The sequence below is a fragment of the Platichthys flesus genome, chromosome 21 (assembly GCF_949316205.1).
Source record: "Platichthys flesus chromosome 21, fPlaFle2.1, whole genome shotgun sequence".
Taxonomy (NCBI): Eukaryota; Metazoa; Chordata; class Actinopteri; order Pleuronectiformes; family Pleuronectidae; genus Platichthys; species Platichthys flesus.
This window is the reverse complement of record NC_084965.1, coordinates 8,668,001-8,693,239: the sequence shown is the minus strand read 5'-3', so window position 1 is coordinate 8,693,239 and position 25,239 is coordinate 8,668,001. Positions and strand designations below refer to the sequence as shown.

The 25,239-nt window shown below is 43.7% G+C and overlaps 1 protein-coding gene across 1 annotated transcript in view; it reads right to left on the bottom strand.

The window, feature by feature from the left end:
• The window catches only part of bmp6 (bone morphogenetic protein 6), a 41,504-nt gene extending 28,490 nt beyond the window's left edge, over nt 1-13,014 (bottom strand). Inside the window, exon 1 of the mRNA XM_062379357.1 lies at nt 12,122-13,014. Within this exon, the coding sequence (XP_062235341.1) occupies nt 12,122-12,530 (409 nt within the window). The 5' untranslated portion in view covers nt 12,531-13,014. The remainder of the gene's footprint in view (nt 1-12,121) is intronic.
• Between the last annotated feature and the right edge of the window lie 12,225 nt (nt 13,015-25,239).

Below are 25,239 nucleotides of genomic sequence, written 5' to 3'. Positions count from 1 at the left end.
TAAATACTTCACTTTGAATTAAGTCAGTGGTCTTAAAACAAGAAGTGGTCTTGTGGATGGATTCAAATCCTCAGCGGACAGAATACTCTTTACAATCCTTCAGCATCAAACAAAAATGAAGACTGGGTCCTGCTATGTCGGTCACATAATGGTGATTATACTTAATTTTAAATTGGAATGGCAGGTTTGGCTTTGGTGCATGAGTCCATTTTGTTCCTCTTCCGACATCTTGTTCTATTTGGGGGGCTGCAGAGTTTGGCAGAAAAAAATGACTGGCTTTTTCATTTAGACATGAAACAAGAAAATAAACACAACCAAACACTGCAGTCATAAACAAAACCAATGACACCAAACACTTGCTGCATAACGTACGTGCCTAACGTCAACAGTCCTACAACAGAGTCATTAATCTCACAGTACACTAAATGATACACTACATGGATTGGCTGTCCCACGGTTCTCATGTGATACGGGGGGGGAAACCTTTGGATGACCAGTAGAGGAGAGCTTGTGTGGGTCTATCACTCTGCTAGAGAATTGTTGAGCTGTCAGTCACTATTTCCTGGTTACTTTACAGATAGCTAACTAGCGATTCCTTAGGGCTGACGTTGACACATGAGAAGGGTAGGGTCGTTTTAGACTTCAGAAGAAAATGTGTACTTCTTAATGCAACTGCTGGTCATTTCAGAGAATGCAGGTGTCAGATTCTTCTGCATTGGCTTCACTTTCTGGACTACAAGTCTTTTATACTAACGCTCTTTAAAACTGTCTCAGAGGAAAGGCTTTTGCCGAAATCCAAAGTTACAGGCTGTTAGTTCAAAGGATAAAATCTGTTTTTACTTCCGGTGACTGTGATTAGTCTTTAAATATCACAAAAGTCGTGTTAATCTTTTTGCACAAATCATATAAGTACGATAAACTTGTGTTTATCACAGATCAATTTATGCAATAATCCCAAACCCAGGGGGAAAATCTCATTGGCTTTTTGTGGAGGGAACCTGGAAAATGCTAAAGTCCAGGTTGGTTGACAAATATACATCCCTGCAGCACGCTAGAACTCTTTGGTTGCTTGAGTCCTCCTGCAGTAGCCGCGGGTTTTGTTTAGACCCGGCCCTTTGCTGTGTGTTTGCCCATTCTCCCGCCCCATTCAATGATGCCCTGTCCTATGAATAAGGGCAAAAATGTATTTAAATAAAAAAGAACCCTGTTGTTAATGTCTGCTTTTGGGCAGCAGGTGTGCATGTCAGCGTGTGTATACGTGTTAGTCTGGACTCGGCTGGTCTGGTCCCAGATTTAGAGGAGGAAGCCGGTGTCAGGGCCAGGAGATGGATCTCTCCTGAGGGATCCGATAAATAAGGAAAAAATATCTTTGAAAAAGGGAAACGCAGCTGTTGCCAAAGGAGAAGTCAAAATATTGGTGGCTTTGCATTCCACAGCGGCAAGGTGGGCCAGCTCGCTCTGAGATGCTGCTTGAGCCTCGATTTTCCCCTCGTTCCCACAATTAACATCTCAGTTTCTCTTCTATCTTCACATCTCGGGAAACATCCTTTCCTCTCTACCTCCCTATCCTCACCTCTCCATCAGACTTCACATGTAGACAGTCGAGCCTCAGTGGGATTCCCTTTGGAAAGTCGACGGTGACCACAATGCGTTTCACTGGCTTAGAGTAAGAGCATACGATCCGGTGTAGCCCGGCTTCAATCTTCCCCCTGGGCTGAAATATATGTTAGACCCAGTGCTTGTTTTACACACAGGCACAGCTCCAACAATAGCGGCGGTAACCAGATACCTGCATATTGAAAAACAGGTGGAGGAAAATCATAAGAAAAATAATCAATGTTCCTAATAATACATCTGTGTGTAAGGTCAACACAGTACTGGGGAGATGAAAGAGTAGAGGAATTTGGCTTTCTTCATGTCCGGGTTTTTCGCTGAAAGCAAGAATAACCACAACTTGAAAATGTTTTTTTTCAGTATTATTACCTCGAGTGGGACCTTGTTTCCTAAACCTACAAAAACACTGCATTAACAGAGGAAATCGGTGTTGAAATTTAGGGATTTTAACATCTCTTTGACACTGCAGATGGATCTGTAGAACGCGTACCAGGAATCTGGAAAACTAAAGCATGCCTTCTTCAGAAAAGGATTCAGTCCTTCCATTTAAATGGAAGGACTGTGTTCAAATGTATTCAAATAAAAACCGTTAACACTGCCTTTGTGTCCAACAAATTATGCCACAAACCGTATATAAAGCTGGACGAGCCAAACTAATGATCATACAGGCCAGGAAGAAACAAAACAATAGGTGATTTCAAAATAAAACAAGAAACACAGATATATTTGACACGACCAATGATATACCCATAGGAGCAGGGTGGGACATAACCGCACAACCTATAAAACGGACGGTTTTCAGTTCTCCCTCGAAAATAAAACTTAAAATTATGAGCCAAGCAGGTGGAGGGTGTCCACAGGCCAGGACGTCATAGAGCAGACAGGAGGGTGAAGACTTCGATAGTTCAAGATCCTCAATGCAATGTACAGTTATAGTAAAAATCATTAATTTATCTAACTGGATGTTCACATCCTAATTGCTGAAACATGAATCACATCGCTTTTGGGACAAGTAATTCTGGACAACAACCTGGTCATTATGAGATTTTTCCATTTGGAGCGAATGCAGCAGATAACAAGCAAAACCTATGAAAAGGGTCTATTCTCATTGATCCTATAACCTGAATGAAGTTATACATGGGTCTGATGTCAGAGTTACATTCCTCTGAGAGTGTACACAACACCAGCTGAGCTTAGACAGCAGCTATTCTCACACGGTTTATTCAGCACATCTGTGTGTATAAATATCTGTTCTGTCCATACCAACCATCGCACAACCTTCATAACAAAGACACTGGCAAAGAGAAGCATGCACAAGTCTGAGGGATAAGAGGCTTCCTGTAGGAAAAGGATTCATGTTGGACTCTTAAACACCCGTTCAGATAAGGCATCCCGGAGACTGGTCTGCCTGGAGGTGTGGAAAGGAAGCAGTGGGCAGAGTTTCCCCTGCACATCCTTAGTGATAAGATCCTTTTATCCAGAGCAGCTCACGTCACCAGGAGTGGAGACATTTTTGTTTTGGGTGGTCTCACTGGCAGTCATCCCCGAAACCTCTGGACATATTAGTGTGACGTAGTTCCAACTGGGATAAGAGCATCACAATCTTATTTTAATGGAATCTACATCTTTATTTTCTTGTTAAGTTATACTGATGATATTTCCTCCTTATGTTTCTTTCATCACCTTATATATTTCTTTTTCTGGTATGAGTCCTAAATTGTCTCTTTCTGTGTTCCACAACTTTTTTCCAAACAATGATGTATTGAAGGAAAATAGCACAAATTTAAATCCAGTTATATAAATCCAAATACTTGGTCCAAGCCAATATAACTGTTAGTTGAATTATGAAATCTTTTTATGATTTTAATCTGACATATATATTGGTCTCTGATGAAAACATAATGCATCTTGCGTCTCTTCCTCCGTCTCCTCGTCTTACTTTTCTCATCTCTCTTCCTCCGTGCCTGCCTCCATCCCTCCCATCCCATACTGTTTTCCTGAGTATCATGTTTGGAAAGTCAGCCCGCGGGTCAGCCCAGGGCTTGTAAATTTGTCAGCGGCAGTGCGGTTGAAAGGGAGGCGACTCGCTCGGGAGGGTCAGGGGCACATCGGCTCTCACACTGGGCCTTTTCTCTCACCGTGAGACCTCTGGTTGTTTCAGGCACGTCCTCTTCGGAGACACGTCCGGCCAGGGAAAGTTCAAGGGGCCGAGGGTCGGCGGCTTTCTCCGTGACGCCATGGAGACTTCTTGTATAACAAGGTGGGAGTACCTCGCTGGCTGACGAGTATATTTCAAGTATGCACCGATTATCAGCGCAGACGCGCATAAGTCAAGTCTCACGTCTGTATTTGTGTACGGCATGAATGAGTGACTACATCCATTCCTTAACCCTTGACCCAGGCCTGAAAGGAAAACTCCACCCTAACACACTTGTCATTGTTAAATAAACATCTATTCATTGACGTTTACACAAAGAGGTGACATTTATTTAAGAGTGCACTCACTGAACAAGATTCGTAACTATTTGGAAACATTCTGAAGGAGCTGGCAGACCTGGAAACATTCAATTAACCTGTTTACATGGACTCCAATAATAGTCAGACAAGTCCAGAGTGGAGTATTGTGGCCGTAGTCACATTATGTAGATATGTATATGTCCTAATGACATTATAATGGCCTATGGGATCTTTCACAGCATCTTGTGACTTCCACATACAGAGGTTTTCAACCGCTTAACCACCTTTGACCAATTATCGATTACTAATCAGTTCATCTTTGAAGGTTTGGGCTAAATTTGATGCAATTCCCTCAAGGCGGTCCTGAGATTAGAATAACGAGAATCGGACAGAAGCACAGTCCTACTGATGGACAACCTAGAAACATAACTCCTCTGGTCACAACATGGTGGCATTTAAATGTTTTCTGGCCTGAGGAATCTCCATTTCTCCTCAGGCACGTACCTGGTAGGGTCTGAATCCAGGAACCCTCAAGCTTCCTCAGGTTGTGCCTTTTTGTCTTTCTTTTCTTCCCTCCTTTCTCTCACTTCTTCTTTTTATTTGAAAAGAGATAAATCCCAGCAGGCTTGCCAATAGCATCGCAGAAGACTGTGACAGCAGGAATGTTTACCGTGACTTTTAAGCCATTCCTGTCAGCCATGGTCATCTCCATTACCAGAGCGAGCAAATGACCGGGTCATTATGATAATTAATGGAGTTTACGTGGCACACAAGGACATGCTGGGTCCGAGTTCAGCGGTTCATGGGTTCACAACCTCTTTTAACACCAGGGCAGGCCGTAAATTCCACAGACATACCGACCAGTGTTTACAAAGTGTTTGCCTCCTGCGCTGTGTAACCTGACATTAAATGTATCATCATGAAAGCATCTGAGGCTGCAGACCTAAAACACTGTAACCATGGCAGCACATCAACCGGTGCTGTGCTCATAAGGGTTACACAATTCACCGTGGAGATCGGAAATGTTAAGTTAATTATGTTTCACATCAACAGTTCATGTTTATTCAGTTTTCACTAATGCCACCTGTTCCTACTTCCTCTGTGTGTGTGTGTGTGTGTGTGTGTGTGTGTGTGTGTGTGTGTGTGTGTGTGTGTGTGTGCGTGCGTGCGTGCGTGCGTGCGTGTGTGTGTGTGTGTGTGCAATCAAACTTCACATAGGACGGCTGTGGCTCTGGAGTATGTTGCCTTCACGTGTCCTTGGACAAGATACTTGACCTCTAAAAAGTTGTGCCATCAGTATTGTTATGTATTGTCTTCTTTTGTACTGGAATTTTTCATTAAAACTATTTAAAAAAAACTGCTATAAGAGTTTAATTTAAAATTCACCCCAAACCACCTGACAGAAAAACCAAAATGCAATTATTAATATTGACGAAAAATAAAAGCCATGCACGTAGAAGACGCCAACGAAGACGTCAACTTGACAATGAGATTCGAGAGCTTGTGGTGATAAGGGCGAACGCCAGCGATTTGCTGTAAACAAGAACACTGTGCTCTTCATATCAGAGTTTAAATGCGATGTCCTGAAGGCACCGCCCCTCACCTGGATGTTCTGGCAATGTTCCTGTTGTTGTGAACATGTCTCAAAAAATACTATAATCAATATGTTTATAACTGGGTCTCTGGCCCAACATACAGGATATACTCCTTCAGGAGTCCATGGCCTGTTTCTGATCAGCTGCCTCTTGTGGCACAGCATGTAGTCAAGACTCCTGAGGTTTTTATGATGCACTTTGAAATCGAGTACATGCGCTGAGAACGAAATAGAGCAACAGTGTGTGGCGTGGCAAAACATAAAAAAGTGCAGAGAAAGAACAGAGCAGGAGAGAACAACAAATGTGAAAGAAGACAGTGCAGCTCTGCCCCGTCCTAACCCCGACGCTCTGCAGAGCCATCAGAGCGAATCCCCCCCGCCGGCACCCAGAGGTGATAAGTGGGAGTATCGGGTCCTAATCAGATGTTCAGCCAGGGTTATGGTCCACTGCCCATCGCCTCCCCTATCGACTTATCGTCACACTCATCCATCTCACGCCACTATGACTCCGAAGAGGAATGAAGCCGGTGGACGGGAGAACAAACAAAGACAGAGATTTGTAAAAAAAAAAGAAAAGAAAAAGCTGTCAAGAAATGTAATCTCTGTACTTAGGCTCCAATCTCAGCCGCCATCTCGTCAAGTCAGACAGCTATGGCTCGAGAGGGCAAGATATGATCAGAGTGGATGGGCTGATGTGTGGAGGAATGATATTGTGTGCGTAGTGGGATGTTAGAGCGGGGGGGTGTGACGGAGATGACTGAGGTGTAAATGGATTGGGTAGATTTAAATCGACCATGCGTGTGTACCTCTACATCGATGTAAACAGCAATATTTGTTTCACTTGCACTCCTTATTGAGGACAATACAGTTAGGAAGCACTCATACAAATTGTAAGGCCTGTGGATAGAAGTCAGACAAACAATAGAGACGTCCAGTAACACCTCGTCTTTTATGACAGACTGGAAAAGACATAATCTGGTTAACCGGATATGTTTTTCCCATCAACCCCTGTTTGTTTCTCGGGGCCGCTGTATGTTTTGCCAGGGAGCCTGACAACCAATACAATCCAAACACGAGAAAAAGGAAGCACTTTAAAACACTGTAACTCAATAAGCTGAATTATTTGTATATCTTGGGCCATTCTTGAACGTTGTTGCGAGTTCTGGTGAACTCGCTGCGGCGGTGAAATATCTGATCCCGTAAACAGACGAGGACAGATCTTTGTAGTTTGTCGGTTTTTTTTCTCACCGTCGCGAGCCTCCAAGTTTCTGTCCCTGAGACGATCCTTTACTCAGCTTCAGCATATCTTGAATTCCTCGCTAAACTGCTGGCTAATGCTGTTTATGGTATACTCCGAGGTGGAGTGACGGGTGGTCCTCCGTTCTGGTTTCTGAGGCTTTACAGGAAAAATCTCAGGATGGGATTTGTGAATTTATTTTTCCAAATTTCATGCTGAAACTCTCCCCTGCATCAAACAATTGACTCTTTGATTTAATACGACTCATTGCTTGATCATACTGGGGCTTTGGGACATGTTTTGCTGCAAAGAAAGCGGCTTATCCAGGCTTAGGCACTCAGAAATGCAACCAGGCATCTTAAGACCAAGAAAAATACATTTAAAGGGCCCTTCGATTCAGAGGGAGCCCAGGGACGACTGAACCCAACTAAGCTCCTGAAAACCCACTTCTTAGAGCTTTGTGGCTTGTTTGCCTTCAGAGTGTGGGAGGTAGGTTGACTGTTGAGGTAAGAGAGCTCGTGACCATATGAGAAAAAAGAAAATGAGGAAGGTCACGGTGGCAGACAAGTAGACAAAAGCATTAAATGACATTTATTATATTTGAGGTAGAGGAGGCAGGCGTGATTTAAGTTTCCAGACACCGAAACAGCTTTGAAGTGACAGCCAGAATAAATCCCAGGTGTGAATGCAGCCAACGGAACCACGAGCAGCGCTGTGTCACTCTACGTCGAGATGTGGGCTTGTGCATTATCAAAGTGGGCCAACAATGCATCTGTGGGCAAAAAACTGGCTCCTCATGGGCTACAAAGAGCAACCGGCTAGGAGCGTCACTATCCGATGGTCTAGATTGCTGAGAGAAGGATGCAAACACCTCTGAGGACAAGGAAAACATATTTGCTTATTGTCCTTCTAAGTCATTCTTAATCTAAACTGCAGAGAGGCGAAAGGACAGAGGCGGGGGTGCATCCCGAACAGGTCTCCAGTTTATTGCACGGCCAACACACAGAGACAGACAACCATTCACACACACATTCAAACCTAGAGTCACTTTAGAGTCTACAGTTAACCTAATCCCGTACCTGCCAAAAACCGACAAAAACTCAAGGGGGGAGAAAATGCAAACGCCACAGAGAAAGAACTGGGATTTAAACCGGGAACCTTCTTGCTATGAGGCGACAGTGCTGACCACTGTCCACTGAGGCAAAACCACCACCTTGATTGGAATTGCACCAGCCGTGGCTATTTTAGCAGTAGCCAAGGAAAACAAAGACACATAGGATAAAATGTGATTTGTGATAGAAATATGAAAGTGTGAACAAAATGAAAGTCATCTGGATTTAATCTGCCTTTTAGTTTGGTGGGCAGGGTAAAGCTCACCTGTTAATCATGAGATTTATTCAAGTCAAACGAGAATGACTCTAAAACCGCAGAAACATTTTCCTGGGTTATTATGGGATCTGCTAAAACCCAGCAAACAAACAGAAAAGGACAGAAGAGCAAACAAGTGCTCTGAGCCCCTGAGTGGCCCCTGAGTGGCCCCTGACTGGCCCCTGGACACCTGTCGATCTGCCTGGCACGACAGAGCTTTAGCGAAGCCAACTCATCACAGTTAAATGGAGATGACACAGGTAACACGTTGGGAGATCCCGTTCTGTGACCCGTGAAACCAAAACCATTTCTGTGCATCCTTCCCTCACCGCAACCACAAGCTAACAGCTGGAACCACAAAACACCAGACCTGATCAGAATAGCGAAATTTCTCCCTCTGGCTATTACAGTTCTCACAGTAAAGCTTTGGATATTTGTACAGCAAAATGTCTCTGCTTGTTAGTTTACAGAGCACTGACCGCTTGGATTTGTTTTCCACCTGTTTTAAAAATATTGGGTTACGATTTGGGTCAGGACCTGCCCTACTTAATATATGACCTTGTAAAAAGGGACAAATCAATAAGTGAAAAGTAAAAAGATGATTCTCCCTTTTCTACAAATGACGTCTTTTTCAATATAAAAAATAAATAAAACTGGACTTTAAACACCACACTGACTATTCAGGTTAAGTTTCGCTTAAGTTTGTTATTAAAGTGTCACTTCACCTCCAGCTCTGAGCCCATTATCTTAAGTAGTGGGCAGGGGCCTGAGGAGGTGAGGGAGGCGATGATCCATATGAGACAAACATTTTAAGGCCATTCAAAAGTGCGACACACAATCTCAAGCCACCTCTGCTGCAGAGAGCTCTTTAGAAGTGGAGGACTTTCCCCCTCCAGGATCCCCTGAAGTGGGCATTACTGTGGTGGAGGACCATGGTGGTCCCGAGCCACATCAGCTCGAGACGTTGGATCCAGATCAGTTATGCTCAAAGCCGGATCTCTCAGAGCCGAGGCCATGCAAGTGGGAGAGAGAGCAGGGGAGGAAGGTTATTTGTTAGAAGGCTTATAGCTCAAGGTTGATCTTTGTCAAACTATATAATTACATAGCAGAAAATGTCCAAAAGAAGAGCGACACACCCAGGTGTGTTGGTCGGCACTTCAGGGAATGTGTCATGTTCAACCCCAAAAGGATTTGTTTTAATAAATTAGGGCAAGAATGTGATATTAAAACCAGGAATAATGTGTTTCATCACAGTACAGTCATATAATTTATACACATTTAAGTGTATAGTATCACTTATGATAGTGCTCTATATTAAAAGTAAAATATTGGAGTTGCTGGATGTTGTGCTCAAGGTCAGTGTGTCTCTCTGAGCCACAAGGAAAACACAAATCTACATACAACAAGTGGGAACAAGCCCTAAACTGTAGTTAACAGTAACTGTTGCCATTACTCGACGTTCACCACTGTGCATTACAGGACATGTTGGAAGCTGCAGCGTGTCACACAGCGTGAGTCATACGGCAGCGTGGTGACACGCCACCTCTGTGGAAAGGGGCAGCGGGGCAGTGATGAACGCGCTATTCTAGGAATGAAGATGAAAAAGGAGCCGGACAGTATGCTTCTGGTTTTTCCGCTGGATGATTCTGAACAAGTGATGAAAGCAAAGCAGAACAGATGACCGAGCAAGAGGTCTACATGAATCACGCAGATAGGTGGATGGGGTGAGGGGGTGAAGAGGCACAAGGTTGGGAGAGCGAGCACTTGAGACTGGATGTAACGCAGGGGCTCTTAAATCTGTCCGTGTCCCGAGGGAGCACCCTGAGAAAATGAGCTCTGTATCTGTGCTACTGCTGCAGCTGGCTGTGAAAGACATCAGCTCGGGCCAACGTTTAAGTCACTGCCACCGCTTTATTTGCTATAGGTCACTTTAAAGTTTTGCGATCCTGCGTCGACATGTACGGAGAATCTGCTCGTGCGAAAGAGGTGAATCATTTCCAACCCGGTGGAGGACGAGCGGGCTTCCTCACTCTGATTCGACTTGACAAACAGGGATGGTGCTTTCTCATGACTAGGTCTGTTGGTTAAATCTTACCCAATGTGTTTTCCAATTGTTTCAGACATCTTGTTTGGCCTCCTTTCATTCATCTCGATTCTGATTTCTACTTCGGCCACACGTGATATCCACATTTTTAGACCGCTTTCTAAACAAGCAGGACCACCCAAGAGTGTTTCAGGCATCTTTCTACTCTTAACATCCTGGGTTCCTGCACACAAACTGCTGCGATGGAGCAAGAGACACATTAAAAACTAATTGGACGGCGATGACACACGGTAGTCGCACAAGGCCCTTATTCGCAAAGCAGATGGAAAGCCTTGGCCTGGTCCTACATTAATTACAATCACATTCGGGGAGGAAGCCATTCCTCCTGCAGGGAGGCGGTTAGGACTCCGTGTACAGCTGGAAGAGATGGCAACCTAATCCCCCCCGGCCGCCACAGAAATCTGAGGGAATAGTCAAAAGATGCACAGGACGTGATTAATCAAAGTGGAGGGCCAGATGTGCAACGTCACAGGAGTCTGAACCCCAAACTGACACAGAAACCACAGACACACAAACACAACGCCATCGCCATCACACTCCCCCAGAGGGAAGCCGACAGAGGATGCTTGGGGCCAGATCTTTTAGCACCTTCTGTCTGAATATCTGCTTTCATCACTACGCGTTGCAACACCAACACCCGGAGGAGCGATAACCAGAGAAGCACGGTCACTCCAACCTGACTCTCCTTCTCATATGTGGCACTGAGTGACTATTAAATGGTTTATAAAGGTGAGGAGTAAAAACACATCAGAGGACTTCCTGTCCCGAGAGCAGAGGAAGAAACATGAGACCTCATACTTCAATGACACATTCCCACATGTTCTCATGACAATGGCCTCAGCTCCCAAGATGGATGACTATCAATCTGGATTTAAGCCTCCTTGTCCAGCGGCCCCTGACTCTGTTTATCTTCAGGCGCTCTGTTTAGTCTTTCCCAGTAAACACGCGGAGCTGCTAATGGAAGGAAGAGGCTTCTTTCTTTTTTTTTTGCTTTTCATGTTCCCAACTCGTTTATTTGTCGCTCTTCATCGTCACTGGAGCTAATTAAAAGACGGCACTTCCTCGGGTGAAACGCAAACAATGCGACGCAGAGTTGCAACCGCAGCTCGACGCATGGAGGTCAGCGGCGGGAATAGCAGGCTTCTATATACAAATAAATACCAGCGGTGGTGGTGGATGGTTTGCGCTGAGGATATAAGTCTATTTTTCTCGCACTAAAGACATAAATCATGGAGCATATTGCGCTTCAAAAAAAAATTGACCGCATGAATTTCACTCCTATAAATGAGCTGGGCTGTGCCAATAAGCGGTGAGAGGACGTGTGACAATAAATAACTCGGAAACAAAACGAGCCTCACAGTTTTTCCAACCCACAGAGCAGATAAGGAAGTTATGTGACCTCTCACAATGAGCTACTTCTTGAACCAACACTACACGTGCGCAATAGACCTGTTGTGCGCTATAGTTGTCTGGTGTGTGCGTAAACACGGATCCAGATGAGGGAAATGGTCGCGTTTCAAGATAAGCACAATGCCCTATTCATGCGTAATTTAAAAATACATACATTAAGAATAATACTCCGATAGAGTTTACATACTTTAGTCAAATCTGTCAGACAAAGTTTAGAGGAGTTTCCACTTCGCTCTTGTTCCGAACACCTGTTCACGTCTCGGCTCAAACACAACAACTGAGATTTTCCACTTCGCATGAAAGTGGAACCCACCCCACAGAAGAACACATCTCTTACCTAAATTGACGAAGCTCATCACCATATCCGCGTCATTCAGAAAGGCAGTTTCTTGATATGTGGCCAGGTGAGGGCTCTGCGTCGAGCGCGCGGACTGATACCGCTCCAGCATGCCCTCCACCTGGCTCTTCTCGTCGCTGGAGATCGTGTTGTACAAGTCCAACATGAAAAGCGGAGCGGAGTTGTACTTCCCGAGTGACAGATGCGGTCTCGGTCGCTGCGGCAGCCCGAGGATGGACAGGATCTCCTTCTGCATCTCCCGCTTCTCGTGCGTCCGCAGCCGCCGGTGGATGAACCCCGGGTGCACCTCGCTGTTCCCATCCAGCGAATAATTACTCCCCGCCACCGGGAACATGCAGTGATACGCGCTCCACCACAATCCGATCAGGGCGAGCCAGCAGCTGGTCATGGTGCTGTCCCTGCTGTCCCCGCTGAGATCCCGCTCCGGAGTCCCGAGTGTGTCCGACTCGACTGATCCAAACCCGAAATGAGCCTAACAACGAACAAAAGTCCGTCCAAAGCTGTTGTCCGTCCCAGCCACAGATCAGAAGTGTGGAAAGAGTTGCGTGTCAAGCCATTTGAAAAGCTTCCTAAAGCCAAATGCGCACAGGAGGGTCGGTGCTGCTTTCATTTCGGATTCCCGTAGCGCGCTGCCGTGGTGCTTCGGGATAAAGTGCACCATGTGAAAGTGTGGATAGCGCCCGCGGGGAAGTCGGTCAAAAGACACCGTCTGATACGAAGTTCACCAATAAAAGATTAACGACTCCACTGAAAAGGGCCATTTTACGCAAACAGCTCTCCAAGCGAAGCGATTATCCAAAATTGCGCACCGCCTTCCGAACGCTGAACTGGTCTCAATCACAGCCACCTTCTCCTGCCGGCTGCGTGTGACGGTCTAACAGGAATCAGCAGGTTGCAGGTCATATGTGTGTGAGCGCGTGTGCGTCTGTGTTTGCCTCTACTTGTGTACGCGCACATACACCGCCCCCTCCGCGCGTATTTAACCAGAGGTGGAGCTCTTTTGGCTTCAGGGGCGACTTTAACATCATATTTCCCGTCTATTCTAATAAACACGTCAGTTTAAGTCTTGGCATTTGTATTGGACATAATGTGCATGTGGCTTTATCTCATGTTTTAAGCGATACGACTCCATCGGTGCCTTGTTTTGATATTTTGGCCAAATCCAAATAGTAATGTTGATGTATATAATTAAAATTAATGTACTCTAATAATGTTTGGCCTCTCCGGCCTCATATTCTAATTTATCATCCGACTATAGAAAAACGAGCACTCACATGAATTTGGGCTTTAGATCCTGACTCGTCCTGGATCACTGAGCTGTGTGTCCTCCTCTCATGCAAAATGAATGTCCAGTTGAGGCACGACCCCTGACGATGGAGTGGGAAACAGCAAGCAGTGACAGAACCAGAGGAGATCTGATCCGACTGAATACACTGAAAATAGCCCCAGGTAACCAAATTAACTGTTTGACTAAACAGTGAAAAGGTTAAAGAAGGTACACTATTGAGCTGCGCCATCATTGTCCTGGTAGATGTGGACAAATCTGAGTCAAATGCCTTGTAACGTAGGCTGTACCACACTTCTCCATGCATACATATTTCTAACATTTTGACAATATAATAATATAATAATAAACTTGGTTTGTATCGCACTTTTTAAAAGACAGTTAGAAAGTGATTCACAAATATCATAAACGGTCCAGATGAAATAAAAAGGCTTTCTAGAACTATTGAGGTATGTCTATCTGTGCCTGCAGGAAATAAAAGAGTTGATTAAAAATGAGAAAATAACTTGCATAGAATCAATAAAGGGCTTTCTAGTAGAAATACATTCTGAAGTACTTCTACCAGAACAAGTAAAGTAATTTAAATTTAAATGATTTGAGTAAACAAACAGCTTTGATCAAATTAGGAGAGGCTTTTCTAAGAACTTAACCCTTAAAAACCAAAGAAGAAGTTGGATAAGGAGTCCATTTTTAGAACTTTTTTGCCCGATTTTACCCTAAATTTTGCTAAATGTAGAGTGATAATTATAATTTAAGAAGTGACTTAAAGATGGCGCTGTCTCTGACAGTTTCACCAAGCATGTCATTCCAGAGCTTCAGGGCCCTGATGCAATTGTTTATTCCATTAAGTTACTGGTCTCTGGAACAGAGAGAAGGCCTGAGGATCTCCAGCTTCGCTAAAGATTTGTAAGAGATTACAAGGTCTAAAATTGTAATAATTATAATTTTAAAGAAGTGCCAGGCCATGAAGTTCATTTCAATAATATCTTAAAATCAATTCCTTAAACAAACAGGGATCCAGTGTAACATGGGTAAAACAGATGAATATGATCAAGCTTCATCGTCCCAGTTAAAAGCCGAGCCGCTGAGTTATGGACAATCTGAAGTTGTGTCAGGGTTCTTTGGTTAAACCATGAGCAGGAATGGAAAGTATGTGCGCAACGTTTTTTGCATCATCATCTGGGTCTAATTTTGGTAAAATTTCTAAAGTGATCAAAACTAGATTGGACAAGCTCGGTGATATGTTGCTCCCAACACAAGTGGCTATCAAGCAGAACCCCTAGATTCTGCAGGTCTGATGGAATACCAGAGCCCAGTTTAATAGATAAAAGAATGCTGATAAAGGAATTCTTCACAATCCTTATTCCTCTCTCTCCTTCCTCTTCCTCCCCGGATTCTTTTCACCCCGACACGTGTTATGTCTTCATGTGGCCTCGAGACTGCGATGGGCCTGGTGATAAGGCCCCTGAGGTGTCCGTATCTCCCCGTCTCCCTGCCACCGCTGCTATCGTGTCTGTATGTGACGAGTGAGATGCAGCATCAAAGAGGCACATACCAAACACACACCTACACACACACTCACGCAGAGAGAGGGCTGAGTGGCTTCCCGACTACACCCCTGCCTCCTGTATCTCAGTGTGTGGTACTCACTGCTAGAATCCTTTATCTTAGACCAGAGCATTACCCTCAACTCTTTTATTGTCTTGTTTTTTCCCCTTTAGTGATCTTCAGACAGTGAATTATGCTTTTATTACATCTCAACTGGGTTATTGTGATGCTGTATGCATGTGGCTTCACCAAAATGTGGTTACTCTGCTTCAGGGGGTTCAAAATGCAGTTTCCTCAACCAAATCACATCAGCATGATCTTATCTCCCTTATGTTAGCTTCCCTTCATTGGCAGACTGTGCGTTTTGGAATTGATTTCAAAATATTGCTGTTCACTTTTAAGGCTCTGCAGGGTTTGGCACCAAGCTAGTAGGTTTGTTTCTAAATCGCCTAATAGCCTGAGATCTTCTGATAAGGCCCTGTTAGATATTCCTGAGTCAAGACTGAAGACCAAAGCTGACTTGGCTGTCAGAGCCTCAGCCCACTGGAATAGTTCATTTATGTTTTTAAATCACCTCTGAAAATATACTTTTACCAAATAGCTTCTTCTTCTTTTGTTCGGTTTATTTCGCGGTTGGCAACAGCATCAAGGTGCATCACCGCCACCACCTACATTTCTTCTCCACCTTCTTTGCTCGGTCTGTCCACCAGTCTTCTTCATCTTCTTTGAACCGAATAGCTTTTAATTGATTGTTTCTTTTAAATTATGTTGTGTATTTTGCTACCCATGATGCTTTTGTATTTTTTTTATGTGTTGTATTTTATGTTTTGTAATCCTGTTTTATTTGTTTTGAAAAGTACTTTGCAAATAATGTTATTATTCTAAATAGTAGTAGTAGTAATAGGAGTAGTAGTAGTCATAGTGCTGGTAGTAGTACTAGCAGCTGTTGTATTTACATTCACATTCATATACCATCAACTAAATTCCAGGTCATTGGACTTTCACTCAAAATCTTGCTTTCTTTTCTTCAAAGAGTTGCATAGACTTTCAGCATTTTAATACCTGTACTTGTCCTTCACATTTTCGCTTGACATTAAGCAACTGTCTGTGTATCCCTGAACGCTGAGCAGGTGATGTGTGTGCATGCTTGGTGAAATGGAGGCAAAGGGAGGGGGAGGAAACATTAAACAGAGGTTCTGTGTCCTGTCATCAAACTGTCTAGACAGGACACCTCCTAGACCTAATGAGGTCTTTGTCTGTCTGTATCTATCACGCGTACACACACACACACACACACACACACACACACACACACACACACACACAATCGTAATACTCACTATACAACTTGGTTTTAGTTCTTCCTCGGAAACCTTTTTTCTTAAAGAGCTTCAAAAGGTCACAGAGGAGTCCACGGAAAATTGCACGAAGACAACCCAGTCCTGTGTGTGCACGTACGCTTTGTGTGTGTGTTTTATGTGCCTAAGTAGGATGACACACATACACATCTCTCTAACACACAAAATTAAGGGTAAGTGTGCTCCAAACCCATAGGAATTCCTCCACCTGGCACGGATCTGACAGGAGGTGCTGAACCCTCTGCCATAATTATATTCCTGTGGATACTAAGTCCCACTCACACAGGGGCACGCACGCACATGTACACAGGCCCATACGTCTTATCCCACTTATCAAGTGTTTTTCACTCAGTCAGATAAACAATGGTGAGCCGCTGAAGGTTTTGCTGCTTTTGATGCCTCTGCAGTCTTTTATGATGAATTACTTTTGTGCCAGCGTCTTTCCCACAGCTCTGCATTATACTGAGCATAAAGATATGGGAGGGATTTTCCCTACGGGTTTCTGACTTTAAAATACTGAATAAATAAATTTGGTTAAAAGGGTTAAACACAATATCAAGTCGATGTATTTATTTAAATCATTTAAATGTATTTTATGTATTTAGAATTCACAAATCTAGATATTCAGATATTCAAATGTGTGTGTGTTGCATGGAGACATGAAAATGAACCAAGAGGAAATGTCGAGAACAAATTAAAATGTTGAGAATAAAGTTTTTGGGGCATTGCGAGTTTTAATTTGACCGTCAGTTACGTGAGCTATGAACTTAAATCCTTGAAAAGTTGGTGTAACTATCCATAACCTTGCAATTGGCCATTGCCAGCTACTACTGTTTGCATGAATTTGACTAAATCTTATAAATCTGTGTTTATGCACAAAAAGAGTAAGAGTTTTGTTGTGACTAAAATCAATTCCAAAGTACACTAATTTCACTAAGTCATCAACATATTGCTTTTTGTTGAAGCAGTCCTAAGGGCTAATAGAAGATTGACCTGAATCTTATAATGTAAAGTTTATTTCAATATGCAAAATTTGAAAAGGGAACCGAAATGGAAAAACCATCAAATAATTTGACTTACCAAAGCTTATATTTAATAAAAAATACAGCACTGATGTCACAGAAATTTGAAAATAAAGTAGAAATTTATTCTTAACCTACTTTTCTATAGCCAGAAACCCCTGACTCAGACTGATTCTCTACAGAGGAGCACACAAGTCAGAGAAACGTTTCAACACCTTTTTTGCTCTGACGTTCAGCTGGGTCCTGACATCAGGGGAAACTTTGGTCTCATGGAGAGAAGCCATTATTCCAGTTGTACCTAAGGGAGGGAAAGACTCTCTCAATTACAGTGTGCAAATTACAGAGTGCTCTAAACTCTAAATAAAAATTGTTTACTTCGGTCTTTGCCATAAGACTTGAAAATTCTTGCCTAAATAATCAAAATGGATCAAACAGGATTTGTTCTGTCTGGTCTGTGTTGTTGCCACTGTCGTATCATATCATTATGGTATAACTACCAACACCCTCTTCAGGGGTGCCACAGTATTTTGAATTCACCATGAGTATCCGCCTCACTCAGATATTATATTGAGTTGAAGACAGCAAACGAGCCCGTGAGCTGCATTTTCTTCTTCTTCTGTTGTTTTATGCTGTCTCAACTTTCAACAAATGGTCCAAAAGTCCAAACTTGCCCAAAAACTTTTCACGCAGCAAACGAACCAAACTATGGTTCAGTTTGATCCAAACTGAGAGATCACCTCTTTCTGTTCACTGGTCCCCACCTGAGGCCGTGGCACCTTCACACCTGTTATTTTGGTTCGGGCTAAAGTGAAATGTCTGAACGACCACCAGACCAAACAAGGCGGGCATAAAAACCTTCAAAGTTAAAGACCGTTTCAAACATAATTTAATTTGACGTCTTGAATGCTGATTTATATGATTATAGATCAATGATCTGGGATATATGGAGTGATGACAATCTAACAAAATGCCACGTTGGAGCAACAGGAAAATGTGGTCAGAGAAATTCATGTTTTTTGTTTGCAGCTGAAAACGAAAAAAATGAAAGTAATTCTTAATTGCAGCCACATCTTGCAGAACAGCTGTCTGAGTTACAGTTCTCACTCATTGAAACTCTCTACACCCCCCTGCTGCACTATTGCTCCACCACATTTGGAAATTCCTGTTCCAATGAAGAATATAACCAGACCGTGGGGGTGGGGGACTTACTTAGATTACTTAACAGTGCGAGGTCAGAGGAAGCGTAGGCCACTGTGCCAGTGTGTTGCGTTCAGGTCACTTCAACTGGGTGAAAACAGTTTAAAGAAACACACAATAACATGCTCCCTGCATTGATGAGGGTTACAGCTGCCCGGGGAGCGACACCCTTTGGTTTACCTCTGCTTAGTTTCCATCGGTGCAGCTCCTCCTTCCTCTCGGCCTCCCTGGACATATTTGCATTATTATTGTGTCTACCAGGGAGAAAGACGAGGGGAGGGTTACACGAGGAAAAAAAAAAGAGTGCACTGCAGAGTACGGTAAAGCTTCTGGCATCTGTCCTAATTTCTAAAGAGGACCAGCTGCGACTGGCATACTTTCTGCTGTTCAGCGCTCCCAAGTTCCACGCCGCAATCCCGACTCCCCAATTCCTCCAAGTCGCTGATTCTGTTTGACCGCCCCTCGGGAGCACATGTGTCAGACATGTTTTCATAACCTCGAATCATCATACTCACTCTCTTTTTTCTCCCTCTCTCAGTCTGCCGGGTTCTATTCATAATCTGCAAGTTAGTCTTTCTCTCAAATAAATTCAATGGGGATACGTGGAATACCAGTGTTAACGCGCGTGCGGCCGAATCCGGGGCCTGGTCTGGGCCCTGCAGTCGGCCCAGATGGCTCCATGACGGACAGAACGCTGTGATTAGGTGGGGGAGGGGAGGGTGGGGGTGTTCCGCCGTCTGCAAAATACTAGATTTCACTCAATTTCTCAGTTGTCCCACATTGCAGCAGTGTATCCTGCCCAAATGTGAACTACTCCGATGAAATATTAAATAAATGACACTTTAACTCCTTTTGCTGTATTTCAGTTTTTTTTTTTTAAATAGGCGGGATACTTGTAGCGCAGATGTGTGTACATGTGTGTCTGATTCAAGGTCTTTTCAATATTGACTGAGACAACAACTGAGAGTGTTTCAGCTGCGGTTGCAATCTGTGGAGCTTTGTCTTGCACCTCATGTTACTACAAGGATGTCTGTGCAGCACAGACACACACACACACTCAGTCATGGCTTCAGAGGACATTACATTGACTTACATTGATTTCCTGGAGACTAACTTTAACCTAAACCATTGCTATCACATGCCTAACCCTTAACCTAACCTTAACCTGATCTTAACCTCACCTTAAATCATGTCTTCACCTTAAAATGTTAAAACGAAGACAAGAGCACAAATGTGACCGTGTTAACAACATCCTGTTGTTCACTGGCTATCTTTCAGATTTTTGATTTGTCAGCATCTATGTTGGTCTTAGACACAGGAATACAAAGTTTCAAAACACATTGGCTTGTGGTACTTTCGATGAAGTTACTGAATTGTGAAGAAAGATATTTCAGTGGCAAAATTTGACAAATCTTAGGCTAAAAGTCCATTGGAGCAAAGATGATGTAATGAATTTTGAAAAACAAAAACAAAGAAACAAAGAAAGAATAATGGGAAGGAAAGTTTTTGATAATCTATAGTTTTTGCTCCCTGGCAAACTATTTAGACTTCTCCGCCCCCGTGTTGATTTTTCACTCACTCTCAATCAAACACTTAATATTCAGGAGATAATTCCGAGTCTAGTACTCACTAATACAGAATCAGTATCTGGATGAATTTGTTTGTCAAAGTTCATTTCCATTTTTTACCACAGTCTTTCAACATAACCCCTGGCAGTTGCAGGATAACCCCACCCATCCCCCTGGTGTGCATGTGTATCCCTGGTTGGGAATCAATCAGCACTGGAGCTTCGACTGGTGCAAAGAGCTTCTCTCTGTTGTGTCCAAATCTATCAACCCCTGATTGCAGCCAAACGCAGAGCGAGGATGAGAGAGGAGGTTTGTCTGTGGAGACAGTAAGAGGCACACAGAGCCGGAATGAAGTAACAAAGATAGAGCCAAGACAGATAAAGAGCCAGGTCGACCCCCCGCCAGTCTGCCTTTGGTGCTGTTGTTGGCACCACCGCTATCAGCTCCCAGAAAGATCTCCCCTCTTATCCACGGCTCTCGTCTCTACTACTTCCACTTCTCTCTCTCTCTCTGTCTCTCCGTCTCTGATGTGTCCCTTTAGCAGGAATCTACACAGACATGCGCCCACATAAACGGGAGCTGAAAGGTTGCAGGGCACCTCCTTGAAGTAGTTTTAACTCAGAAGGCGTGTTTGGCCTGAAAAGTCAGGCGTAGCTGCAGAGACCCGCGGTTTTCCGATTCCTTGCAGAGGGAAATATTTGGCAGTGATTCGAATTATAATAATGGAACAAGATAATCAGTCAGCGTCTGCAAAACTAAAGTGAGGGTTTGTCTCCTCTGGTCTCCAGTCATCAGCTCAACACGTGGAGAGGAGCCCTGCCTCATTGTTCCAGACGGATGAGCTCATTGTCAGGACGGAGGCGTGTTATTAACGGGGATGTACGTGACGCATCAAAGACTAGTGTTTATTAATGCAGTATAAGAGACGGTGCTTCCTGCATCATGGGGCCCTTACAGTTTATGTGACTTAAAGTTAGGAGGAGTCTGGAATAGAAAAAGAAAACTAGTTGCATTTGTCCACCCGATCTGTTAAGTACGGTTTCCAGATCCTTAATTAGAAATTAACCTGAAATAGGCAAGATAGGTCTGTGTGTGTGTGTATGTATGTGTGTGTGTGTGTGTGTGTGTGTGTGAGTGTGTGTGTGTGTGTGTGTGTGTGTGTGTGAGTGCGAGCAGCAAAAAACTGTAAAGCACTCTGAGTGGTCATCAAGATTAGGAAAGCGCTTTATAAAACAAATCTTTTGCCATCTACATTTGACTTGATGGGAGTGGTGATGGACCTTTATCGTTTATTGGGAGCCAGTTGAGAATCACTGATCTGCAGCGTCTAATAATGTGAGAACAGAGTGTGAAACAGGACACACACTGAGGTGTTGTGTTTTGCTGCTGGTGCTGCTGGTGCTGCTGGCGTTCCTCACCACATCAAAGTGAGTACCACTGAGACCCCCCCACTCCCCACCCCCCCATGAGGGTAATGTGATTTAGTTTGATGTGGATTAACGGTTTCCGGACAACTGCAGACTAAACGGACAGAGGGAAATGAGCAAACCCTCAGTGTGGAGCTCGCTTTGAAACTGGGGGAAATCAAGGAAATGGGTTGAGTGAGGATGGGTCAGAGATGAGCGCCACGCACTTAATGTGATTTTGTGTATTTAGCTCTCTGAGGTAATGACAGGGCAGTGTCTTCTAGTGTTTGCAGGAAACCATAATATATGAGTCCGGCAGGGTTGCTAACAGCCTCAACCCTTTAAAATGGCAGAGTCGTAAAAGTTTTAACATGATGAGACTATCGAGCTCAAACATTTTTAATTGTCTTTTGGTAAAGATTTGTTATGCTGAATCTTTATATGAAGCTACTTCACGTATAACATCCACTTTTAATTTAAATTTCTTGCTATTTCACTCAAATGCTGCGTCTTTATGGAAAACTCAGACGTCCCTGAACTTCGGGCAATCTCCTAAACTTTCGAGAAGAAAGAAGTTGAGGACGCTTTTTTCTTCCAGCCGTCCAGAAAGAAACTCAAAAAAATGTCCGGATGAGCTCAAGTGAGACTCACCATGAGCGAGTGGCTGTGTTGATGACATTTCTATAACATTGTATTGGTGGATGCAAAAAAAAAAAATTCTCAGAATAGAATGTAAAATACGGAGATGTCAGATTGGAAAGACAATCACGAGATTCCACAGCTTTTGGTGAAATGGGCCGACGTCAGTGTTGACGTCCAGTAAAAAACACGATTGCAAAGGGTAGGTTCTGGCTAGATGCCCCCCCTCGCCTTAACTCTCCAGAGATATTCATGTTGTTGTGGACACGACTAACTCGGACCATCTCCTGCTCTCATTTCGTGGAAAGACTGTCCGCACAATTGCAGAATTTGCCTTCACAAGCTCCTTCACTTTCTCTTTGACCAGATGTAACATCAGCCTTGGATGAAGTTCATTTTCAACTCAATATGTGCGTTTTTTTCTTCATGTATCTCTCACCCAGGTTTGAGACAGGCCTCCCAAATGATATCAAGAGGAAAACAGGAGAAACGAATTGAAGGAATTGGCCGAGCAACATTGTGAAGTATCACTGAAGCTCCCTTCTCTGTTGCCAGCTCTTGTTTTTGCGCTGTGCGACGTTCCAAAGAAACATAAAAAAATGAAATGAGGAAATTAGTTAAACATGGTGGTTTTTAATTCACCTCGTTCAAAATTCTAAAAGTATGAGACACTGATACCAGTCCCCCTTGACGCAACCATCCCCATCCTTCTCATTTCCTTCTTGGCGGGGCAGCGGGACCCCAGACAGGAAGCCGCAGGTTCAGCAGCCAATCGCATGTCAGTAAGCTGTCAGATCCTTGTGGTTGCCATTGGCCCACATCAGAGCGCAGCGCGGAGCGAGCCTGTGAGGGTTGTTTTTTCTCTGACTCCGGCAGGGATTCCCTCCGGCTGCTGCCATCTGTGCCCAACCCAAGAACAGCTCCAGGATTTAACCATTAAAAAGGAAGTAATCTGTAAGAAACACAGAATCTTTAAATAAACGATGCATCCCGCAGAGCAGCGTTAAACAGGGGAGAGAATTCAGGCCTGCAAATGTGTAAATGTTGGGAAAATTAAGTAGTGGTCACGGTCCAGTGATACATCCCCAAATCCCACCTATTGTTGGCTGGCCATGTTTTGGGAGTTTCCCTTTTCAGCCATCGCTCGCTCATGATGACTTGGCACAAACTTTTTTCTATCATTGGACTCAAAAAAAGCACCGAGCAACAGACGGAGGGACATTTTGGACAACCTTATCTACTTTCCACAGAAGACAGTGACAACTCACTCTGGGTCCTCTCTGCTCAGTGAGTGGCAGAGAGACAGGGCCCTGCAGTGTAAGAGACCAAAGCTGCTTTCACACAGGCACCGCAACCCTGAAAGTTTCCAGACGAGCTGCGAGTGTGAAGGAAAATGTTTCAAAGTGGTCGGGTCGGACACCAAGCCAGCTTTACTCCCTCATACAAATCTGTATAACGTCCCATTGAGCCGATTGAGACAAAGAGCTGTTTCCACCGTTTTCAAATACAACCTCAATTTCACAGGGTGACCATTAACATGTTCCAGATGTAAACCAGGTTCTGACCATAGACTGTCTGTAAAGCTGGACGTCATTTCACCCAGGTCGTATGTCCTGCCTAGTGGCTGGGATATGGAACTAGTTGGTTATTTGATGTCATATAAGCAGGGTAGACATTGTGATTGACCGTTCACTCCACTCCATTCCCCAATAGCTTCTGCAAAGACTTTAAATGCTCATAATGGCGGCGTTTGTTTCCTGGATTTTCCCACTATCTCTGGACTGTGGGAGGAAGTGGAGACGTGTCGTGGAAAGGTGAAGATACTGGTTGGGCAGCATACAACTACACAACCTATGGGTTTACAAAGTCGTAACCTCTCCGCTAAATGCAGACCCGAATGAAAAGCTACAGATGCTTCGACCGGGCTGAAGGAAATGGCTAAAACGTGTTGACAAACAAAACTTGAAGATGTGAGGCAATCAAGAGGCTGTGAATTAATTACAGGGAGGAAATGTGCAGCTTGATGTGTTGAAACCACGGTGGTGCCCATCTCTCCCTCCTAAACATAGCTTCAAGCCCATGGAGGAGGTTTGAGTGCAACTATTGGATCGACTGCAGAGTGAAGACTAAGACGTTTGCATCTGTTGCAAGATGTTTGTCAGTTTGTGTTCACAATAAACCAATGATACCTTGTTTTGCTTGTGTTTGTTTGTTAGTTAGTTTGCAGGATCACGCAAAAACTACTCAACCCTTCTCCCTTCAATTTTATGGAGGGGCACGACCTAAGGTAGATCTCATTGAATTTTGCCGGATGCAGGATTCACTTTCAATTGATTTTTTTTTTTTTATAGAATAGTTCATGGTCCTTAAAGAAAAATATCAGACATTTTAAGGGGACTAATATTTATGTGTATGTGCACTTTGGTGCAGATCCAAATAAGAATCCAGATGTAGTGTTAAATTTAAATGTGGTTTCATACGGTGAATGCTGGGCCTTGGTGGAGGTATGCACTCTATACTGACTGCTGTATCGAGTGACTTTGAATCTATAATAAACTCTTTATTTATTGTAAACAATACTCCTTGATCATCCAACTAGAACATCGGGTGAAGATATTCTTAAAAATGAAAGTGAAAGTATTAAACATCTAGAAAAACATCATAAGTCTTGAATAATGATGGAGTGGAACATCCTCGAGCAGTGAGGATTTGCCACTACACAGTTTTGGGTGAATGGACAGATAGACAGGCGAGGGCAATGCCAGGATGTTCTCCTGTTAAATTACAGGCCTGGGATGATAAGCCCTGCATGTTTACACTCTACATCTAGCACTGACCGTAAACTATAATACAACAGCTGTATTTATAAACAACATGGTCATATCTTAAGCCCCCGAGCAGCACGGCTGAAGCAGCGATAGCTATATGCAATGGTTCAGTGCAAGCCACTTTTACGTAGCGAGGCCAAGCACGACTCACTGAGATCAGGATTAGCTTAAAATGTTTACAGCAGAAGATCCAAAGTACTACTTGTTCGTCTGAAGACTATAGCTGAGTCAGCGAGCGAGCCCGTG